The 19,857-nt window shown below is 35.4% G+C and overlaps 1 protein-coding gene across 3 annotated transcripts in view; it reads left to right on the top strand.

Moving 5' to 3' along the window:
* The window catches only part of CTNNA3 (catenin alpha 3), a 2,095,157-nt gene that overhangs the window by 1,296,416 nt on the left and 778,884 nt on the right, over positions 1-19,857 (top strand). For all 3 annotated transcript variants that reach the window (XM_066242416.1, XM_066242414.1, XM_066242415.1), the window contains exon 11: positions 4,353-4,509. In XM_066242416.1, coding sequence (XP_066098513.1) covers positions 4,353-4,509 — 157 coding nt within the window. The remainder of the gene's footprint in view (positions 1-4,352; positions 4,510-19,857) is intronic.

The raw sequence follows: 19,857 nt of genomic DNA, 5'->3' as shown, positions 1-19,857 counted from the left end.
ACTCTCATTTCTCATTAATACATTGAAGAATTCCTCTCTTTTTACTCTTAATTGTGTTGAGGGTAGAAAATTCTAATTTACATAAATAGGATGTTGAAAATTGTAGTAAAATGTTCAAAGCTTTTTAAAGATATTGCCACATATTTTTCTTTTATAGAAATCCAAAAGGTTTTGAGAGACAATTCCTTATGTTTAATCATCAATCCAAAACCCCCACCATACATATCATCTTAACTTTATATCAAACAAAAGATAGAAGAAACTTGCCTTCAGTCTTTCCGGGGAACATAGGGGTAGTATAAACAATCCAGCACCACAGCTTAACAGCCTTTTGTAACCTAATCAGGCAAGTGAGGTGGGGGGTTGGGCAGATGGTCAGTTTACAGCCAATTCCCCACACCTCTGTCCCCCAAAAATCTAAACTCCAAAAACTCTGTTGGTTTTTTGGTTCCCAACAGGCACATATTTCTCCAGAATACCATAGGGCACACCTGAAAATCTTCTAGGGCATACCAGTGCACCCTGGTGCACAATTTGAGAACCACAGCCTCAAGGTGATTCTGAATCAGGGTTTCTCAGAACTATTAGTATGTTACAATTGCCTAGTTTTCCCTTGATTCCCCTACTAGATTATGGGCTGTTTTAGAAACTATGGTGTAATCATTTTTATTGGGATGTTGTTAGTATCCAGTGCAGAATCTGATACATTACTGCTGCATAGTAATAATTTCTTTCAATGAATAAACAAATGAATGACAACTTTTTTATGAGCTACAATTTTATTTCTCTGATTGCTCACTATATAATTTGTATGGAGAGCCAAGAGTCATTTCAAAGTCAATATCTGTGATAGGAAAGTTGACATCTAATACCACTCATCAGCACTATCCTCCAAAAAAATTGCACATATCTGGCTCTACACCCCTCACTGATTATAATTCTCCCACCTCTCCTTTTCTATCTATACTCTAATCATTCTCTCCATTAGTCATGGACAAGCTTTAATAACCATTTTTTTGAAGAAGAACCATTTACTTTGAGAATATAACTAAAATATATCCACCATAAAAATCTGAACAATTTAAAAATTCAGTTACACAAAATAAAATAAACTACACTGGATGTCCCCCCACTCCGAGACAACTACTACTAATTGTTACATGTATTCATTTAACTTTTATTTCTAGCATGTTTGCTAGAAATGGCACCCTAGGAAGTATAATGTTTTGTAATATGCAGTTATTACACTGTTGTAGAGGCATTTCCAAGTTCTTAAATATTGTTTCTAAAATTTGTTAACTCCTGCATAATATTTTTGGCAATAATTAACCTATCCTTATCCTCCTTTAGTTAATCAAAAGTCCCATCAAAGCCTTTCGATTGCATTCTCCATTGCAGTCTAGGCTCTTCTTACTTCTGTAACCTATCGCTGTAGCCTTCTGTGCCAAATTTATTTTCTAAAGTGTAATTTTGAGCAAATTGCTCAAAAGTTACAATGATTCTCCAGTGCTTTCCAAATAATGGTACAATTTTGAGTCAGACAGTCAAGGATTCCTGCAGGCTCTGGGAGAGACGTCTCTCCATTCTCACAGCATTTCCTCTATTTTCTAACCTTTTGAATCTTACCACTTCTCTGTCTCAGCATTCTTTCACACCAGTGATTTTACTTAAATTTCTACTTTAATTTTGCTAAAATTGCAAACTTCTTACCCATACCACCACTCCTTATCCCTTTCTCTGCTCTGTTTTTTCTCCTTAGTTCTTATAGCTATCTAACAGACCATATATTGTATTTATTTAACTTGATGATTGACTGTCTCCCCAACTTAATATAAGCTTTATTAAGGCAATGGTTTTTGCCTGTGTCTTGTTCATTACCATATCCCTAAAATCTGAAACAGTACTGGATACATAAAAGATACTCAAAATATATTTGACATATTGAATGAACTCATGAATGAACAAATAAATATATAATAAATTTCTACTGAAAAAATTCAACAAATCCTCAAGGAAGTCAGAACTCTTACTTTTGCTGAAGAAGATCTCTTGCTGAACCCAGAGTTCTCTCCAACTAAGCCATCCTCAGCACCTGAGGCTCATATTTGTACCAATAAAGCCACTGGCTGCAAGAGGAAAAGAGAGAGAGAACAGGGAGAGGGAGGGGGAAGAGAAGCAGATAGTCACTTTATCATGTATGCCCTGAACAAGGATTGAACCCAGGACATCTTGCATGCCAGACTGATGCTCTATCCACTGAGCAAACCAGCCAAGGATGATACTTTCACTTTTAATAACAGGAAAAATGGCAAAATGTCCTCACATATAACTCTTTTTTTCACTTTTGATAATAATTTTATTTTATTTAGACAACTTAATTTTAGAATTATTTCTTGAGTGTCAATGCATTAAGAACTGCAAGAGATACAAAGATAAATGGTATCCGTCATTAAGGAGTTTTTATATTACTCAACAAGAAGGGCAACACATAATTATAACTCAATTCTATATGCCATATATGTCATGAGTACAAATAATACTTACATAGGATTTAGTCACTGTGTGTGTGTGTGTGGGGGGGGGCATGGGCAGCAGCCCATACAACCTTATGGTCCCATGCTGCCTCCACCTCCTGCAAATCTGCCACCATCTGTGTAACACTCTTGATGGGCTGTCCTGCATAGCAACTCAAGATAGTCACTAGAGACCCCAAAGGGGCTGACAGGGCACTACAGAGACTACGGAGACTAAGGTCCCTCATTCCTGCCATAAACACTTCCTCATCTGGCCCACAGGACCTCAGGTTGAAAGAAGCATTCTTCATTCCTAGTTCCTAGAGGACCTGCTGCAGCTCAGTATATGACTGTCACCAACTCACTGCCCCCAGCAAGTCTCCAGCATTCTTCCAGGCTGTATTAATGGCTGCCATCAACCATTCTAACAGGTTTTCTGGGTTTTCATGACAGTTCTGAAGATGCTGCCTCAAGGAGAAGTGCATGATAGTGGCAGCTAATTTCCCCATCTCTATTGCAGAGAGTATAATGCCATCCATCCCTATGTCCCACAACTTCAGTAACCAAGCTGCCAGGCACTCATTGGGTTTCTGCCTGAATTTTGCTTCTAACTTCATCAACTCTCTCTGGGTGTAGGCTAGACCACAGAGTACTTAGTTACTTGTGGAGAGGGTTGTGCCTGCCCCTGAGGCACTTTTGGCTGCTGGGTTTTTACATTCTGGGTGACCACCAGGAGGCTTTGAGTCCACTGACAGCAGTTTCATCCCAAATCTCCACCTCTCCCTTCCATGTGACCTCTTCAGTTCCTGAAGCTGTTGGCTCTTGGCCTAAAGCTAACACTGGAGCTTTGCAACCCAGAATTGTTTTTCTAACAATGGCTGATGCCAGCACTCAGTTTCTAGGGAAAACTGGATTTCTCAAACCAGCAATTCCTTTGCAAGCAATTGTTCCAGTTCCAGGTACTATTGGTGTTCATCCTTCATTTCACATTGAAGCTCTCAAAAGCAGTCAGTCTTCTTCTCCAGCAACTGTTGTGGTTCCTGCCACTGCCATTGCTCAGTCTGCAGCTTATCCTGGAGCGTTAGACTTTGTACAGCCTCTCACAGAGTGCTTTTGGTTTCTGCTTGCTGGGCTATAAAAAACATTTAGTCCATGGCTCCCAAAAGGATAGCCACAGGAAACCACATGCTCAAAACAACCACTCCTCTATTCTAACCTACAAGGATGTCAGCAGCTCCATACTGATTTGATCCGAATCCTGTACCCTATGCCAGATGTAATGCTGATGGCCAAGACAGGTTCACAATGAATTTGGGCAGATGGTAGAAGAACTGTGGAGTTGGAAAGCATTCTGCCATTCCTGTTTAATGGATTTTCACAATGGTAGATGAACAAACAGGCAGGGGAAAACTTCTCATACCATCAGGTGAATATATAGCAAAAGGGCCCCTCACAGTGGCAGGCAAGCAATCTTCCCTGAGGGCAAGTACCCACAGCCTTACACGGGCTATACTCATGTGATTCTGCCACATGCTCATGCACTAATCACACAAAGTGCAAACGACCAAGCTTAACACAGCTGTTTTTCCAATAGCGGAACACCAAGGTTGTGGGTTCCATCCTCAGTCAGTGCACATACAGAAGGACTAATGAATGCACAACGAAGTGGAACAACAAAAGAACACATTTCTCTCTCTCCCCTCCTCTCTTTGTCCTCTGAAATCAATTAATTAAAAAAAGAAAAAAGAAACATATCTATTTTTTTAAGAATAGCTGTTTTCTGCACCATGGTATCTATTCCCAAATAAATCACTCTGCAAATATTCTACATCTTTACAGATTATTAATGCTGCACTTGCTTTGGCTGCAAGACCCAAAAGTCAAGTGGTCAAAAACACCATGGAAATGTACAAGCACACATGGGAGAGTCATATCCATGTCCTCACAGAAGCTGTAGATGACATCACAAGCATTGATGACTTCCTTGCTGTATCCGGTAGGCTTTTTATTTATTTTTAATTTATACGTTTGCTCTAGTCAGTTTTCTGAAATGGAATAATACTGAATATAATTAATTTCATGCAATACAATGAGACTTTCTTATTGCCTACTGCTGCTGCATATGATCTGTTCTTAGGTAATGAGCCTAATAATACTTTGTAATCCTTACAACTCACCAATTTACATGGTCTTTCTAAAAGAAACTTCTTGAGCAAAGCATCATTGAAAATAGTAGCTGAAAATCCTAGATATCTCCTGATTTTTCAAATAAATAATCACTTTTCCTTTTCATACTGATATCTCTTAATTTTTTAACACTTCTTTTCCAACCAAAGTTGTCTCCAATCAGATATATATATAAATATATACATTTATATATATTTATTATATATATGTATTAATGGGAAAGCACTTTATTGATTTGATATACAATGTGTACTTCAACTACCTGTGTATATATTTGCATAGTGGTGATCTAAAGAACCAAATGAACAAGTCTAAACATCTGACTACATCAGTATCAGAGAGACTTGAGGTTCCACATCAAGCCCAGATGATTCTCATCTCAGATGACTCTCCCCACAGGATTGCAAAATTGTTCTCCTAACATCCTGTCCTCAGAAGCATAACTCAGGTTTTGATTCTACTGTTGTAACAGCAAAGAACTAAATGCTTTTTAATCTTTTTAATTGTTATTCTTAGAATAATAACTTTTTATATAAAGCAAGTTCTAATAAATTTCTTTCATCATTTTATCTTTTCCAAATTTTCTGATGTATTCTGTCCAACTTGCTGTGTTGATTACTTTTATATGTGTATATATCCTGAACAGTAGTTCCAGAACTCTAGTGTGTTTTCATAATTCATTAATGAAAAAAATATAGGTGTTAATTATTTTATCTTTGTAGAGTGAAAACCTTTGCAAATAATATAAAATATTTGGGAGAAAATTTTAAACTCTTTGATTCTACTATTGAGAAATAACAATCACTGTACTCTGATTTATTTCCATCCAGCATTTATATCTATATTATATACATTAATGTGTAGAGATAAATATATATTTATATTTATGTCTACATTTACATATTTATGTATATAAGATATATACATCATGTATATATAAATACATTTTAAAATAATTTTCATGACATGTGTATAATATATAAATTATATATATATAAATTCAGCCAAATATTACATGTAAAAAGACAAATCACATTATGCTGAATGAAATAAGTAAATCAGAAAGAGCTAAGAACTGTATGATTTCATACATAGGTGAGAAACAAAATTGAAACTCGTGGACATAGATAAGAATGTACTGGTTACCAAAGATAGAGGGAAGGGAGGAGAGGGATGAGGTGGAGGAGGAGGAGGACATAAAGAGAAACAAATATAAGGTGACAGAAGATGATTTGACTTTCGGTGATGGGTATACAGCATAATCGACTGTCCAAATGACGTGGAGATGTTTTCTCTAAATCTATGTAATCTGGTTGACCAATGTCCTCCTATTAAATTTAATTTTCTAATAAAAAAGACAAATAATTTATGTTTGTATGTATAATGTATATAAATTATTTGCCTTTTTACACATAATATTTGGCTGAATTTTTATACATCATTGGATAACTTCAAAAATTATTCATTTGTTCTAAAAGGCTAGCATTTAGATAAATTGTAACTTTATAAACAATGCTATGTTAGGCTTATTTTAGTTTACTTGCTGTTATCTTAGCATAGATTTTGTAATCTGAATCCATTCAACATATATTAGGGCAGTCTTACAATTTAGTTGTTCAGTGCTAGGTTCTGTTGTTTAGTTGGTACTTTTGGTTACAAAGCAGATAAACCTGCTCATGCTACTTGATGTAAAGGCACTTTTATTGGTATTCTGATGGCACAATAGGGAGATTCTCCTGGACATACAATAACAGGAACCATAATTGGCCATGTCTTATATAATTAGAGCTGTGAGAACCTGAGATCTAAGCAACTGCTTAGGTTCTCAGACCCAGAACCATGGTTTTTCTTTTCATTGCTGAATTGACATGATTTAGCAACCTTCTGAGTCTGCTACTTTCCATAAACAACTTGGATGCTTCAGAATTTTTTGCCTGCGCATAAAAGAAAACTCATATAAAAGTTGCTTAAAGAACAAAAACATTTCATTTGTTTTATGTAACTAGATGTTTAAGATAGTTGATTCTAGACTTACTAGCCCTTGCATAACAGAAGACTTGAACAGGAATAGTTCAGGTATGTGGAGAGAAGTATCTTATCCCTAACATTATTTAGAATTGTTCATAAAATGTAGTAATAGAAAGTGGTTTAGTATTTAAAGTGTTTCATTACTGTTTTTAAATTCTCTACAGGCACTCCATTATTTTCTATAATGGGAATAGACTGCTTCTACTTTCTTCTCATTTGAATACTCTAGTTGGTAATTGTTTAAGATTATTAATGACTATGTAGGTATCTCTAGATTCTACTTAACTTCTCTCATAGTTGTATCTCAAAGCATTACACAATACCACCTTAAAGCAGGAAGGCAAAGTAGAATGTTGACCTGAACTTATCAAGAAGAAAATCTTTCCCAGATGCCTTTCATAAGACTCTCTTATCATAGGTTGAAATTTAATTGGTCCTATACCCTCTCCTGGACCAATCACTGGCCAAAACAAATGTGATTTCTATGATTGACTTAGAGTACTGATAAATAGTCAATAACAGACTGGGAGACCAGAGACAGCAGTAGTCCTAATTTGTAGCACTTGCTGATTTCTGTGGCATAAACACTTCCACATTGGCAGGTATCAAGCTAACAAGGTAATGCCATTGAACTCTGAATGGAAAGAAATGCATTAAAACAGCTCTTGTGAGCTGTTACAAACAGATTCTAGCATGCCACTGGTTTAGACTAGTCATAGTCCAACATTCCTGACTAGGCACTTACTATACAAACAAAATCAACAGGTTTTATTCACAGAAAAGAAAGAAAAATGGTTGTTGACTAAAGGACAAAATATGTTTGCCCCAAACACTGAGTGGTATCTACTGCTTTTCCAGGTCTTTGTGTCCTCATTAACTTACCTTGTACTAGTTTAGCATGAGCTCCCGTATTATTTCTTGTTACATTATAAGTTTTCAACATCTGTTTCCATAGATAACGGTATCTTCCTTCCTAATTTTTCATCAGATCAGTAAGAAAATATAGCTGGCTTCGTACATTGTTTTTAGTTGTAAAGCTAGATTCTTATGACCAGGCTGAGAGTCCCAAGTCCAAATCACAGGCCAACCAATGGATGAGTTATGTTTTTTCAGTTGGTTAATTATGGTTCAAATTACTGTGATGGGGGCTGCCATAATCAAGCTTTTGTGCAGAGCAGATTTTCTTAGAAAAAGTTACAGATGCAGTCAGGAGTGAGTGACTTTTCTGGTACTACTTTATAATGATCTTTTATAGGATGTTATCTGTATTTACAGACTTCTGGTTCTGCAGTTTGCCAGGTAGAACAGACAAGTTGCTTCATAGAGTGTCTGAATGATTAATTACCTAGAAATATTATGTTTTCAAAATTTTTATAAAAATTCTACTTTTTCCTTGGGCTTTGTTTCAGTAGATAGCAATACTCAATTCTTTTTCTACATATAAGAATGAAAAATAGGGGTGCTGAAAGGATTCTTACTTTCTCTTGAGTCAGTGTGAAAATTTGTGGGTTCTCAGCACAGTAGCTCTCCATATTAAAATAGAGATAAAAATTAAAGCTTAAAATTGGTGAGAAAGTATTCTTGGACTTTTAACTATTATTTTATAATCATTAGCAAAGGTAGAGATCACACTGATAAAATAGTTGCCTTCTAACAATGTTTTAGAGAGATTATATTGTCAAATATATATATTTCCAAAGTGAGAAGTGGGAGGCTGCAGACAGACAGACTTCTGCATGCACCCAACTGGATGCATCCGACTGGTATCCACCAGAGGGCAATGCACGGCCCATCTGGGGCGTTGCTCTGCTGCAACCGGAGCCATTCTAGTGCCTGAGGTGGAGGCCATGCAGCCATCCTCAGAGCCCGGGCCAACTTTTGCTTCAATGGAGCGGTGGCTGCAGGAGGGAAAGAGAAAGAGAGAGAGAAAGGAGAGGAGGAAGGGTGGAGAAGCAGATGGGTGCTTCTCCTATGCGCCCTGGCTGGGAATCGAATCTGCGAGTTTCAAATGCCAGGCCAACACTTTACCACTGAGCCAACCAGCGAGGGCCAAAATTGTCAAATATTGACTCTTGAAATAGGATATTTTTAATACCAAATATCTTTTATTTATCTACTGCAATCCCAAATATAGGAATCTAATTGATGATTTTAAAATTGTATGTTTATATAATCACCAAATTTTTCATGATACAAAATAAAAATAGTACTTTTCAGGTTTCTTTTGTTCTCTGCTATATGTAAAAAACTCCAAACATAAGTACAATTAGTTCTTTCTTGAAAATCATAAGAAATATAGCCATCTCACCAATTTATTAAATATTTTTAAAATTTACATGTAAAAATAAAATGAAACAAATAATCTGAACCTACTTTCAAAAGCAAAGATATTTTTGTCAAACTGTCCTTTGTAATTCAGTTGTCAAAAGAGTCCTTTTATACAGTGTGTCCATAAAGTCATGGTGCACTTTTGACCGTTCACAGGAAAGCAACAGAAGACAATAGAAATGTGAAATCTGCACCAAATAAAAGAAAAACTTTCCCAGTTTCATACCTATTCAGTGCAGTTCGATGTGGACTCACGCACAGACTTTTTAGGGCTCCTTAGATAGCTATCCCGTATAGCCTCTACAGACTCGTCACTGACTGATGACCTACCAGAACTGGGTTTCTCCACCAAACTTCCAGTTTTCTTCAACTGCTTATCACACCAAGTAAAGTTATTCCTATGGGGTGGTACTTTGTTATAAACGCGCCAATATTCACATTACACTTTGGTCACGGATTCGAATTTAGTGAGCCACAGAACACACTGAACTTTCCTCTGTACTGTCCACATCTCGACTGGCATGGCCGTGGATTGCTCTGCAGTATACACGGTGTTATGTCATCATCTGTGCATGCGCACATGCTGCCACATCATCCTACAGAAACTGGGAGGGTTTTCCTTTTATTTGGTGCAGATTTCACACTTCTATCTTCTTTTGTTACTTTCCTGTAACTGGTCAAACGTGCACCATGACTTTACGGACACACTGTAGTTTAGAGTTATTTAGTAATTATCATTTCACAGATAATTAGAAAAATTCTTCAAAAGATATTGGTCCCTCAAATTGTTCCTCATGGTGACAGAGCTTTTTCTTACATTATTCACTATGTTTTTTATCACTCTCTGAAAATACATGTAACAAAATACCTATAAGAAAGTCTCTGGTCTGAAGATTCTTTGACCACATCAGTCTGTCTTCTTCTGTACAGACAGAAAATATGTCTACTTGATGAGATTTGAGGAGCTCTGTCTTTTCATCATGTCCTGATACCTGAAGTCCACACTATTGGTTGTTCATTTGGGAATATAAAAACATTCACAATCTCTGTTTAAGATGCAAATTGAAAGAGGTAATATATTAACACATGCAACAGCGATTTTAACCATTGCATTAACTGATTCATAGTAAACAATTGTCCTAAAGAACTGAATTTTAAAAAAGTAAACCTGATAGAAGGGGGAATGGTTTGGACCATAAGAACTATTGAACAATTACTAAGAACTGATTAAATGTGAAAGTTTTGCTCTTTTTCAGATTTCTTTCTTTCTTTATTCATTAAATATTTATTATATAATTTTAAGGTTTTCAATAGGTATTTTCAAGATTAATTTTGGGGGCTTTTGTATTATGCTTTTATTAAATGTGGTTAGCCATGGGATTAATATATTTTAAAATCTTCAATTTATGACAAATAACTTTAATCAATAATTATCACAATGTTCTATCATCTTGACTTAGTGACACAAAGAAACTTTGATGCTGCCATAAAAAATGTACTAACAAAAGCCTCTGTGTTCATGACATTGTGGTGAACATGATCTTTGGCTTGTACAATGTTATATATAAGTCATTTGACAAAGAAAAATAAATTTTTAATTATTTTATATCAATACCAAATAAATAAATAACAGAAAAATTAAAATTTTAAATTAATTGCATACACACTAAATACTGTTATGTACTAACATAATGTATAGGGAATAGGTTTTGGGATAAGAGATGACTGATACAGTATATATTTATACAAATAGAAATTATATACTAGAATTATAATTATTTTTATACATTCACTTGTATATCCCTTCAACATACACCTACTTAATATTTTAACTGATTAAAGGCATCAAGACATGTAATGTTTCAATATAAATACATTCTTTTAAAATTGAGGTTTGAAATTATATTCTGCAATAACACATTTTGATAAAAATGTATTGAATATCAACTATGTGCAAGGCAGTATGTAGGGAAGAGGAAGAGGACATAAAAGTAGAAAAGACATAATGCTTGTTTTCAGAGAACTTACAATTTAGTATATGTAAAGCAGTTTCCAAAACATTATAATAGCCTATAAATAAAATGTACAATGAGTGCTGCTGGAACATTAGGGTGCCAAAAGAAGCATTTTTAAGGAGATAGTAGTTGAACTGAGTTGTTGAATTGAACCTTGAAGAAATTGGAATGGCATCCCAGGGATATAAAACCACGTGAAAGCACAGTGTTTGAGGGACAGCCCAGTCGGCCAGTATTGGAGGAACAGAGCACACATCTAGATTGGTACTGGGTTCAAAAGCAACAGATACCATTATATAATAACCTTGAACATTTGTAGGAGATTGTAAATGATATAAAATTTTAAATAGTAATGTCCATAGAATGCATCCGTTTTCAGAAGTATATTTCCAGATACTGAAAACCATCCTAGTAGAAGTAGGTAGTATAGTGCTAAATAATGCTTTAATTGTTCTTGGAAGTAAAAATAAAATAAATCCAATATAAAACAGGTGTTCCTTCACTTTCTCCAGCTTACCTCCAAGAAATTAAAATATAAGACTGACACATCCAAAACATAACAAGAAGATGAGGTGAGACCGACTTTGATGACTTAAATCTAGCTCAGGCTGAGTAACCCAGGTGTCCCTTTCCTTCCTTTGGATAGTCCAGTGATAAGGTACAGCCAGGACCTTCTGTACCATTGGCTAAAATCAAGAGGCAATCTTATGGCTGTAAGTTTTCATTTTTTTTTGCATTCTCTGTGATTACATTTACATTTTAATGTGATAGTATATGGCTCAGTGATCACTGTGGAGACTGAAGAGAAATTATACACAGAACTTTACATAAGTCATGTAAAGACAGGGAAAAAGTGTGCATTCAAAAATGATTGAATAGGCTCCCCTAAAGCAATCCATTGTTGCTCTATTGGTAATTATGTTTTGAATTACTGCCTGTACTTACATGACTGAAGAGTAGTTTGGGCATGTGAACTGAAATTTATCAGGCAGCAGTGTATGTACCAACAGGCAAGTTCACTCAAGATGCTCTCATTTGAATGAACAATAGGTATACTGCAAGACTAGTGTTTGAATGTTATGAATTGGATGTTGAGAAAAACCATAATTAGAAGTTATTTTTTTAAAAACTTTTTCAAAATCAGTCAGATTTAAGAATTTTCCCAGAACTTTAAGGTAGAGCTGGAGTAATCATTAATAATCTTACTGATAAAATTAATATGATGAAAGGCTTCTTGCATTTTAGACTTGTATAAAAAAATAATAAATAATACCTAAGTTTTGTCAATGTACTTTGTAAGTTAGATACTTACAAAGGCTATGAATAATAAAATAGAACTTTAATAAAAATATTTTTGTCTCAGTGAGTATATATACAATATTTAATATTATTTGCCACAGCCAGATATCTTGAAACTTTCAACAAAACGAGACTCAAAATGAGTTGAGTTTCATTATTTCATTTGTATTTAATTATTCCTGGGCAGTGTGTCAACTCTAAACACATGCATTTATTCAGTGTAATTTGGATAAATAAAAAGTGTTAACACAGAGAATTCTGTGAGGCATTTTATAGAAATGAGGGATTGAAACGAAAGTTTCTTCTTGACATACAATAGTCCCCCACCTACTAATGAGGCAAAGGCATATTCCTGAGCATTCTGAAAGACAAAACATTTCAGCTAGAGGTAAAGAGTTTTTAGGCAGGAAGTGCAGGATGATTCCTACCTACATACCAAGGGTCCTCCTCTGGACCTAAAAAGAAGCGTGCCTCCTGATACTCATGTGAGTGCTGACACAAGATCTGAAGATGTGAAGTCATCTATCTGAGCTTGCAAGTTTTTTTAGCATAGAGTTAGGGGTTTTGACAGCATCGTGGGAAATTTTAACAGTACAATAGAAACCTGTGCTCCAGAGCCTGTGCTGTGAAAATTTTATGTGTTTTTGAGAAAGGACGTTAAGAATTACATTCTCACAAAAGCTCATGTCATTGTTATTAAAATTTCACCGTTAATACAACTCATAGATTAGACCTATTAAGGCAATGGATTCTACTTCTAAAATATGCAAGAAGCCCAGAAAGAGACGAGTCTGTTTGGAGGGATTTAAATATACTTAAAATTTAAAAATCTACCATTTCCTGCAACTTCTATTATCTTTGGGAAATAAATTAAGCATTGACTTGCTAAATGCCATTCTATAAAATACTAATAATTATATTGTTTGCTATAGTCTAAATGTTTGTGCCCCTTTCCACCGCCCACACACACATTTATAACCTAGTGTCCAATGTGAAAGTATTAAAAAGTGCTGCTTAGATCATAAGGATGAAACCCTCATAAATGGGATCAGGGTCTTATAAAACAGACCTTCAGAGATCCCTGGCCCCTTCCACCATATAAAAGTACAGTGAGAATGCACTGGATATGAACCAGAAAGAGTCCTCTCACTAAATCACACTTACTGTGCCTTGATCTTGGACTTCCAAGCCTCCAGAACAGTAAAAAATATATACTTACATTGTTTATAAGCTACCTAGTCTGTTATTTTGTTATAGCAGCTTGAGTCAACTAAGACACACTTATTCATCTATTTAACAAATATTTACTGAGTACTACTAGGTCATAGCACTGTTTTAAATCCTAGAAATAGAACAGTCAGTAGTGTAAGGTATTTTTCCCCGCCGAGAAGGAAGGAACAGGGCTCGGAGCCACCAAGTGTGGTAAGTTCAAAAGGCTTTATTGAGTACAGCGCATCCCCTCCGGCAAGGTTCCCTGGCCCCGAAGAAAAAAAGATGGAGGAGATGGAGGCTAGGGAAATTGCACAGATTAAACCACATGGGAGATATTTAAAGGGTCCCTCTAGGGAAGTGTAGCTAACATGACGTGGTGAAAGCCCACTGGCTGGCAGACGATTGCTTTTGTCCAAAGGGTTCCTGTGAAGCCTCCTTTTGGTGCGCTTGGCTGTGGGTGGTCCTAGCCAAAGTTCTCGGGTCTGAGTTCCCCACGTGACCATCCCCCATTATCCACCAACCTTACAAGTAGAACAGAAAAAAAAACCCTGACCTCTTAGAACCATTCTTACATGATTGAAATAATTAAATAAAATGATGTATTTAAAATGTTTTGAGTAATATCTAGGACATACAAAGTGGCCCAGTATAAGATAGCCACTATATACTGACATTACTGGCAGGCCATTGTTAAAATTTAAACTGGGCAAAAAAAAAAATTTTTTTAAAGAGTTGCTTTGTTAAGCCTATCCCAATAGTTAGTACATTACAGTTTTTCAAACTAACTGAAGAATTATCTCAAAATTTATGTGCATAACTATCAGATGTTAAGACATTAAAAATTATAATAATGCTAAATATTAGATAAAATATAAATAATAACTCTCATATGCTGTTTCTGGGAATGTAAATTGTTATAATCTCTTTGAAGAACAAGATAGCGATGTGTGGCTATTTAGGATTATTTTCAACAAATATTTATTTTGTGTTACAAAAACTTATGCACATATTCATAAAGAAGACTTGTAGAAGTATGATCATTATGGTATTTTTTAAATAGTGAAAAATGGGTATATATAAACAACCATCAGCAAGAAAATGAATAATAGCAGCAAACAAAGTAGTTAAAATAAATAAATGTGTTTCACATGCTATTATGACAGATTTTAAAAAGTAATGTTGATTAACTTAGCAAGTTTAAGAGCAATTTAAACAGTACTGTAGAATGCCATAAATATATTACTTAACAAGTACATAAGAGTGATTAGTTCTGGAGAGGGAATGAGTTAGATGGGACTGATTGTGCATATTTGACTTAAATTTTATTTGTAATGCTTTATTTTTTAAAAGTAACAGACCAAAAGAAGATGAAAAAAGCATTGTTTTCTATATTTTATTATGTTATGATTTCTGCTTTTTTAAAAACTTATTTCCTTTACCTTTTTTTTTTTTTTTTTTTTTACAGAGGCAGAGATAGACAGGGATAGACAGACAGGAACAGAGAGAGATGAGAAGCATCAATCATCAGTTTCTCCTTGCGCGCTGTGACTTCTTAGTTGTTCATTGATTGCTTTCTCACATGTGCCTTGACTGTGGGCCTTCAGCAGACCGAGCAACCCCTTGCTGGAGCCAGGGACCTTGGGTCCAAGCTGGTGAGCTCTTTGCTCAAGCCAGATGAGCCTGCGCTCAAGCTGGCGACCTCGGGGTCTCGAACCTGGGTCCTTCCGCATCCCAGTCCGACGCTCTATCCACTGCGCCACCACCTGGTCAGGCTCCTTTACCTTTTTAATATTATTAATTTTAATGGGGTGACAATGATAAACAGGGTACATATGTTCAGAGAAAACATCTCCAGGTTATTTTGAAATATGATAATATTGCATATCCATCACCCAAAGTCAAATTGTCTTACATCACCTTCTATCTGGTTTTTTTTTTGTACCCCTCACCATTCCCCTCTCCTCGCCCCCTCCCCACCTCGGTAACCATCACCTTCTTGTCCATGTCTCTAGAGTCTCATTTATATGTCCCACCTATGTATAGAATCATATAGTTCTTAGTTTTTTCTGATTTACTTATTTTACTCAGTATATAGTTATCAAGGTCCATCCATGTTGTTATAAATGATTCAATGACATCATTTCTTATGGCTGAGCAGTATTCCATAGTATATATGTAACAAAGTTTTTTAATCCACTCGTCCACTGACAAACACTTGGGCTGTTTCCAGATCTTCGCTATTGTGAACAATGCTGCCATAAACATGGGGGTGCATTTCTTCTTTTGGAATACTGCCATGGTGTTCTTACAGTATATTCCTAAAGGTGTGATAGCTGGGTCAAAAGGCAGTTCGATTGTTAATTTTTTGAGGAATCTCCATACTGTTTTCCACAGAGGCTGCACCAATCTGCTTTCCCACCAGCAGTGCAGGAGGGTTCCCTTTTCTCCACATCCTCACCAGCACTTATTCTGTGTTGTTTTATTTATGAGCCTCAATCTGACTGGTGTGAGATAATACCTTATTGTGGTTTTAATTTGCATTTCTTTAATGATTAGTGATGTTGAGCATTTTTTCATATGCCTATAGGCCATCTGTATGTACTCTTTGGAGAAGTGTCTATTCATTTCTTTTGCCCATTTTTTGATTGGATTGTTTGTATTCCTGGTGTTGAGTTTTACAAGTTCTTTATAAATTTTGATTATAAGCCCCTTATCAGATGTATTGTCAAATATGTTATCCCATTGTGTACTTTGTCTCTTTATTCTGTTCTTATTGTCTTTAGCTGTGCAAAAGCCTTTTAGTTTGATATAGTCCCATTTGTTTATCCTGTCTTTTATTTCACTTGCCCATGGAGATAAATCAGCAAATATCATATATTGCTGTGAGAGATGTTGGAGTGCTAACTGCCTATGTTTTCTTCTAGGATGCTTATGGTTTCATGGCTTACATTCAAGTCTTTTATCCATTTTGAGTTTATTTTTGTGAATGGTGTAAGTTGGTGCTCTAGTTTCATTTTTTTGCAGGTAGCTGTCCAATTTTCCCAACATAATTTGTTGAAGAGGCTATCTTTACTCCATTGTATGCTCTTACCTTCTTTGGCAAATATCAGTTGTCCATAAAGGTGTGAGTTTATTTCTGGGTTCTCTATTCTGTTCCATTGAACTATATGCCGGTTCTTATGCCAGTATCGAGCTGTTTTGAGTACAATGGTCTTATAGTATAATTTGATATCAGGAAGTGTGATACCTCCAACTTTATTCGTTCTTTCAAGATTGCTGAGGCTATTCATGTTCTCTTTTGGTTCCATATAAATTTTTGGGATATGTCTTCTATATCTTTGAAGTAAGTCATTGGTATTTTAATTGGTATGGCATTGAATTTATTAATTGCTTTGGGTAATATAGACATTTTAATGATGTTTATTCTTCCTAACCATGAGCATGGTATATGCTTCCACTTGTTTGTATCTTCCCTGATTTCTTTTATCAATGTTTTATAATTTTCTGAGTATAAGCCTTTAATCTCCCTGGCTAAATTTATTCCTAGGTACTTTATTTTTTGGGTTGCGTGGTAAAGGGGATTGCTTCCTTAATTTCTCTTTCTGACAGTTCATTGTTAGTGTATAAAAATGCCTCTGATTTCTGAGTATTAATTTTATATCCTGCCATCTTGCTGAATTCATTTATCAGGTCTAGTAGTTTTTTGACTGAGACTTTAGGGTTTTCTATATACAATATCATATCATCTGCAAATAATGATAGTTTTACCCCGAATAGCCAAAGCAATCCTAAAGAAAAAGAATGAAGCTGGGGGCATAACAATACCTGACTTCAAACTCTATTATAGGGCCACGACAATCAAAACAGCATGGTATTGGCAGAAAAATAGACACTCAGACCAATGGAACAGAATAGAAAGTCCAGAAATAAAACCACATATATATAGTCAAATAATTTTTGATAAAGGGGCCAACAACACACAATGGAGAAAAGAAAGCCTCTTCAATAAATGGTGCTGGGAAAACTGGAAAGCCACATGCAAAAGAATGAAACTGGACTACAGTCTCTCCCCCTGTACAAAAATTAACTCAAAATGGATCAAAGATCTAAACATAAGACCTGAAACAATTAAGTACATAGAAGAAGACATAGGTACTCAACTCATGGACCTGGGTTTTAAAGAGCATTTTATGAATTTGACTCCAATGGCAAGAGAAGTGAAGGCAAAAATTAATGAATGGGACTACATCAGACTAAGAAGTTTTTGCTCAGCAAGAGAAACTGATAACAAAATAAACAGAAAGCCAACTAAATGGGAAATGATATTTTCAAACAACAGCTCAGATAAGGGCCTAATATCCAAAATATACAAAGAACTCATAAAACTCAACAACAAACAAACAAACAATCCCATAAAAAAATGGGAAGAGGATATGAATAGACACTTCTCCCAGGAAGAAATACAAATGGCCAACAGATATATGAAAAGATGCTCATCTTCTTTAGCTATTAAAGAAATGCAAATCAAAATGGCAATGAGATACCACCTCACACCTGTTCGATTAGCTGTTATTAGCAAGTCAGGTAATAGCAAATGTTGGAGAGGCTGTGGAGAAAAAGGAACCCTCATACACTGTTGGTGGGAATGTAAAGTAGTACAACCATTATGGAAGAAAGTATGGTGGTTCCTCAAAAAACTGAAAATAGAACTACCTTATGACCCAGCAATCCCTCTACTGGGTATATATCCCCAAAACTCAGAAACATTGATACGTAAAGACACATGCAGCCCCATGTTTATTGCAGCATTGTTCACAGTGGCCAAGACATGGAAACAACCAAAAAGCCCATCAATAGATGACTGGATAAAGAAGATGTGGCACATATACACTATGGAATACTACTCAGCCATAAGAAATGATGACATCGGAACATTTACAGCAAAATGGTGGGATCTTGATAACATGATACGAAGCGAAATAAGTAAATCAGAAAAAAACAGGAACTGTATTATTCCATACGTAGTTGGGACATAATAGTGAAACTAAGAGACATTGATAAGAGTGTGGTGGTTACGGGGGGGAGGGGGGAATGGGAGAGGGATAGGGGGTGGGAGGGGCACAAAGAAAACTAGATAGAAGGTGACAGAGGACAATCTGACTTTGGGTGGTGGGTATGCAACATAATTGAACGACAAGATAACCTGGACTTGTTATCTTTGAATATATGTATCCTGATTTATTGATGTCACCCCATTAAAAAAATAAAATTATAAAATAAAAAAAAAATAATAATGATAGTTTTACTTCTTTTTTTCCAAATTAGATGCCTTTTTTTTTTTCTTCTTCTCATCTTATTGCTGTGGCTGGAATTCCAGAACTATGTTGAATAAGAATGGTAAAAAGGGGCACCCCTACCTTGTCCCTGATCTTAAGGGGATTGCTTTTAATTTTTTCCCATTGAGTATGATGTTGGCTGTGGGTTTGTCATAGATGGCCTTTATCATGTTGACGAATGTTCCCTGTATTCCCATTTGCTGAGAGTTTTGATCATAAATGGATGCTGGATTTTATCAAATGCTTTTTATGCATCTATTGAAATTATTGTGTGGTTTTTCTCCTTCCTTTTGTTTATGTGATGAATCACATTGATTGATTTGAAAATATTGTACAAGCCTTGCCTCCCCAGAATAAATCCTACTTGATCATAATTTATAATTTTTTTCATATATTGCTGGATTGTTGTTGAGGATTTTAGCAACTGAATTCATCAGGAATATTGGCCTATACTGTTCTTTCTTTGTGTTGTCTTTACCTAGTTTTGGAATCAGAATTATGCTCGCCTTATAAAAGAAACTTGGAAGTCTTCCTTCATCCTGAATTTTTTGAAATAGGTTGAGAAGGATAGGAGTTAGTTTTTCTTTGACTATTTGGTAGAATTCACTTGTGAAGCCATCAGGACCAGGACTTTTCTTTTGGGAGTTTTTTGATAACTGTTTTGATCTTCTTTGTTGCAATTGGTCTGTTTAGGTTTTATGATTCTTCCAGATTAATTTTTGGAAGATTATATGTTTCAGGGAATTTGTCCATTTCATCTAGGTTGTCTAATTTTTTGGCATAGAGTTCTTCATAGTATTTTCTTACAATGTTTTGTATTTCTGTTGTGTCAGTTGTTATTTCTCCACTCTCATTTCTAATTTTATTTATTTGAGCACTTTCTCTTTTTTTCTTGGTGAGTCTGGTTGAAGGTTCATTGATCTTGTTTAACTTTTCAAA

The sequence above is a fragment of the Saccopteryx bilineata genome, chromosome 9 (assembly GCF_036850765.1).
Source record: "Saccopteryx bilineata isolate mSacBil1 chromosome 9, mSacBil1_pri_phased_curated, whole genome shotgun sequence".
Classification (NCBI taxonomy): domain Eukaryota; kingdom Metazoa; phylum Chordata; class Mammalia; order Chiroptera; family Emballonuridae; genus Saccopteryx; species Saccopteryx bilineata.
This window is presented reverse-complemented; position numbering and strand designations above follow the sequence as displayed.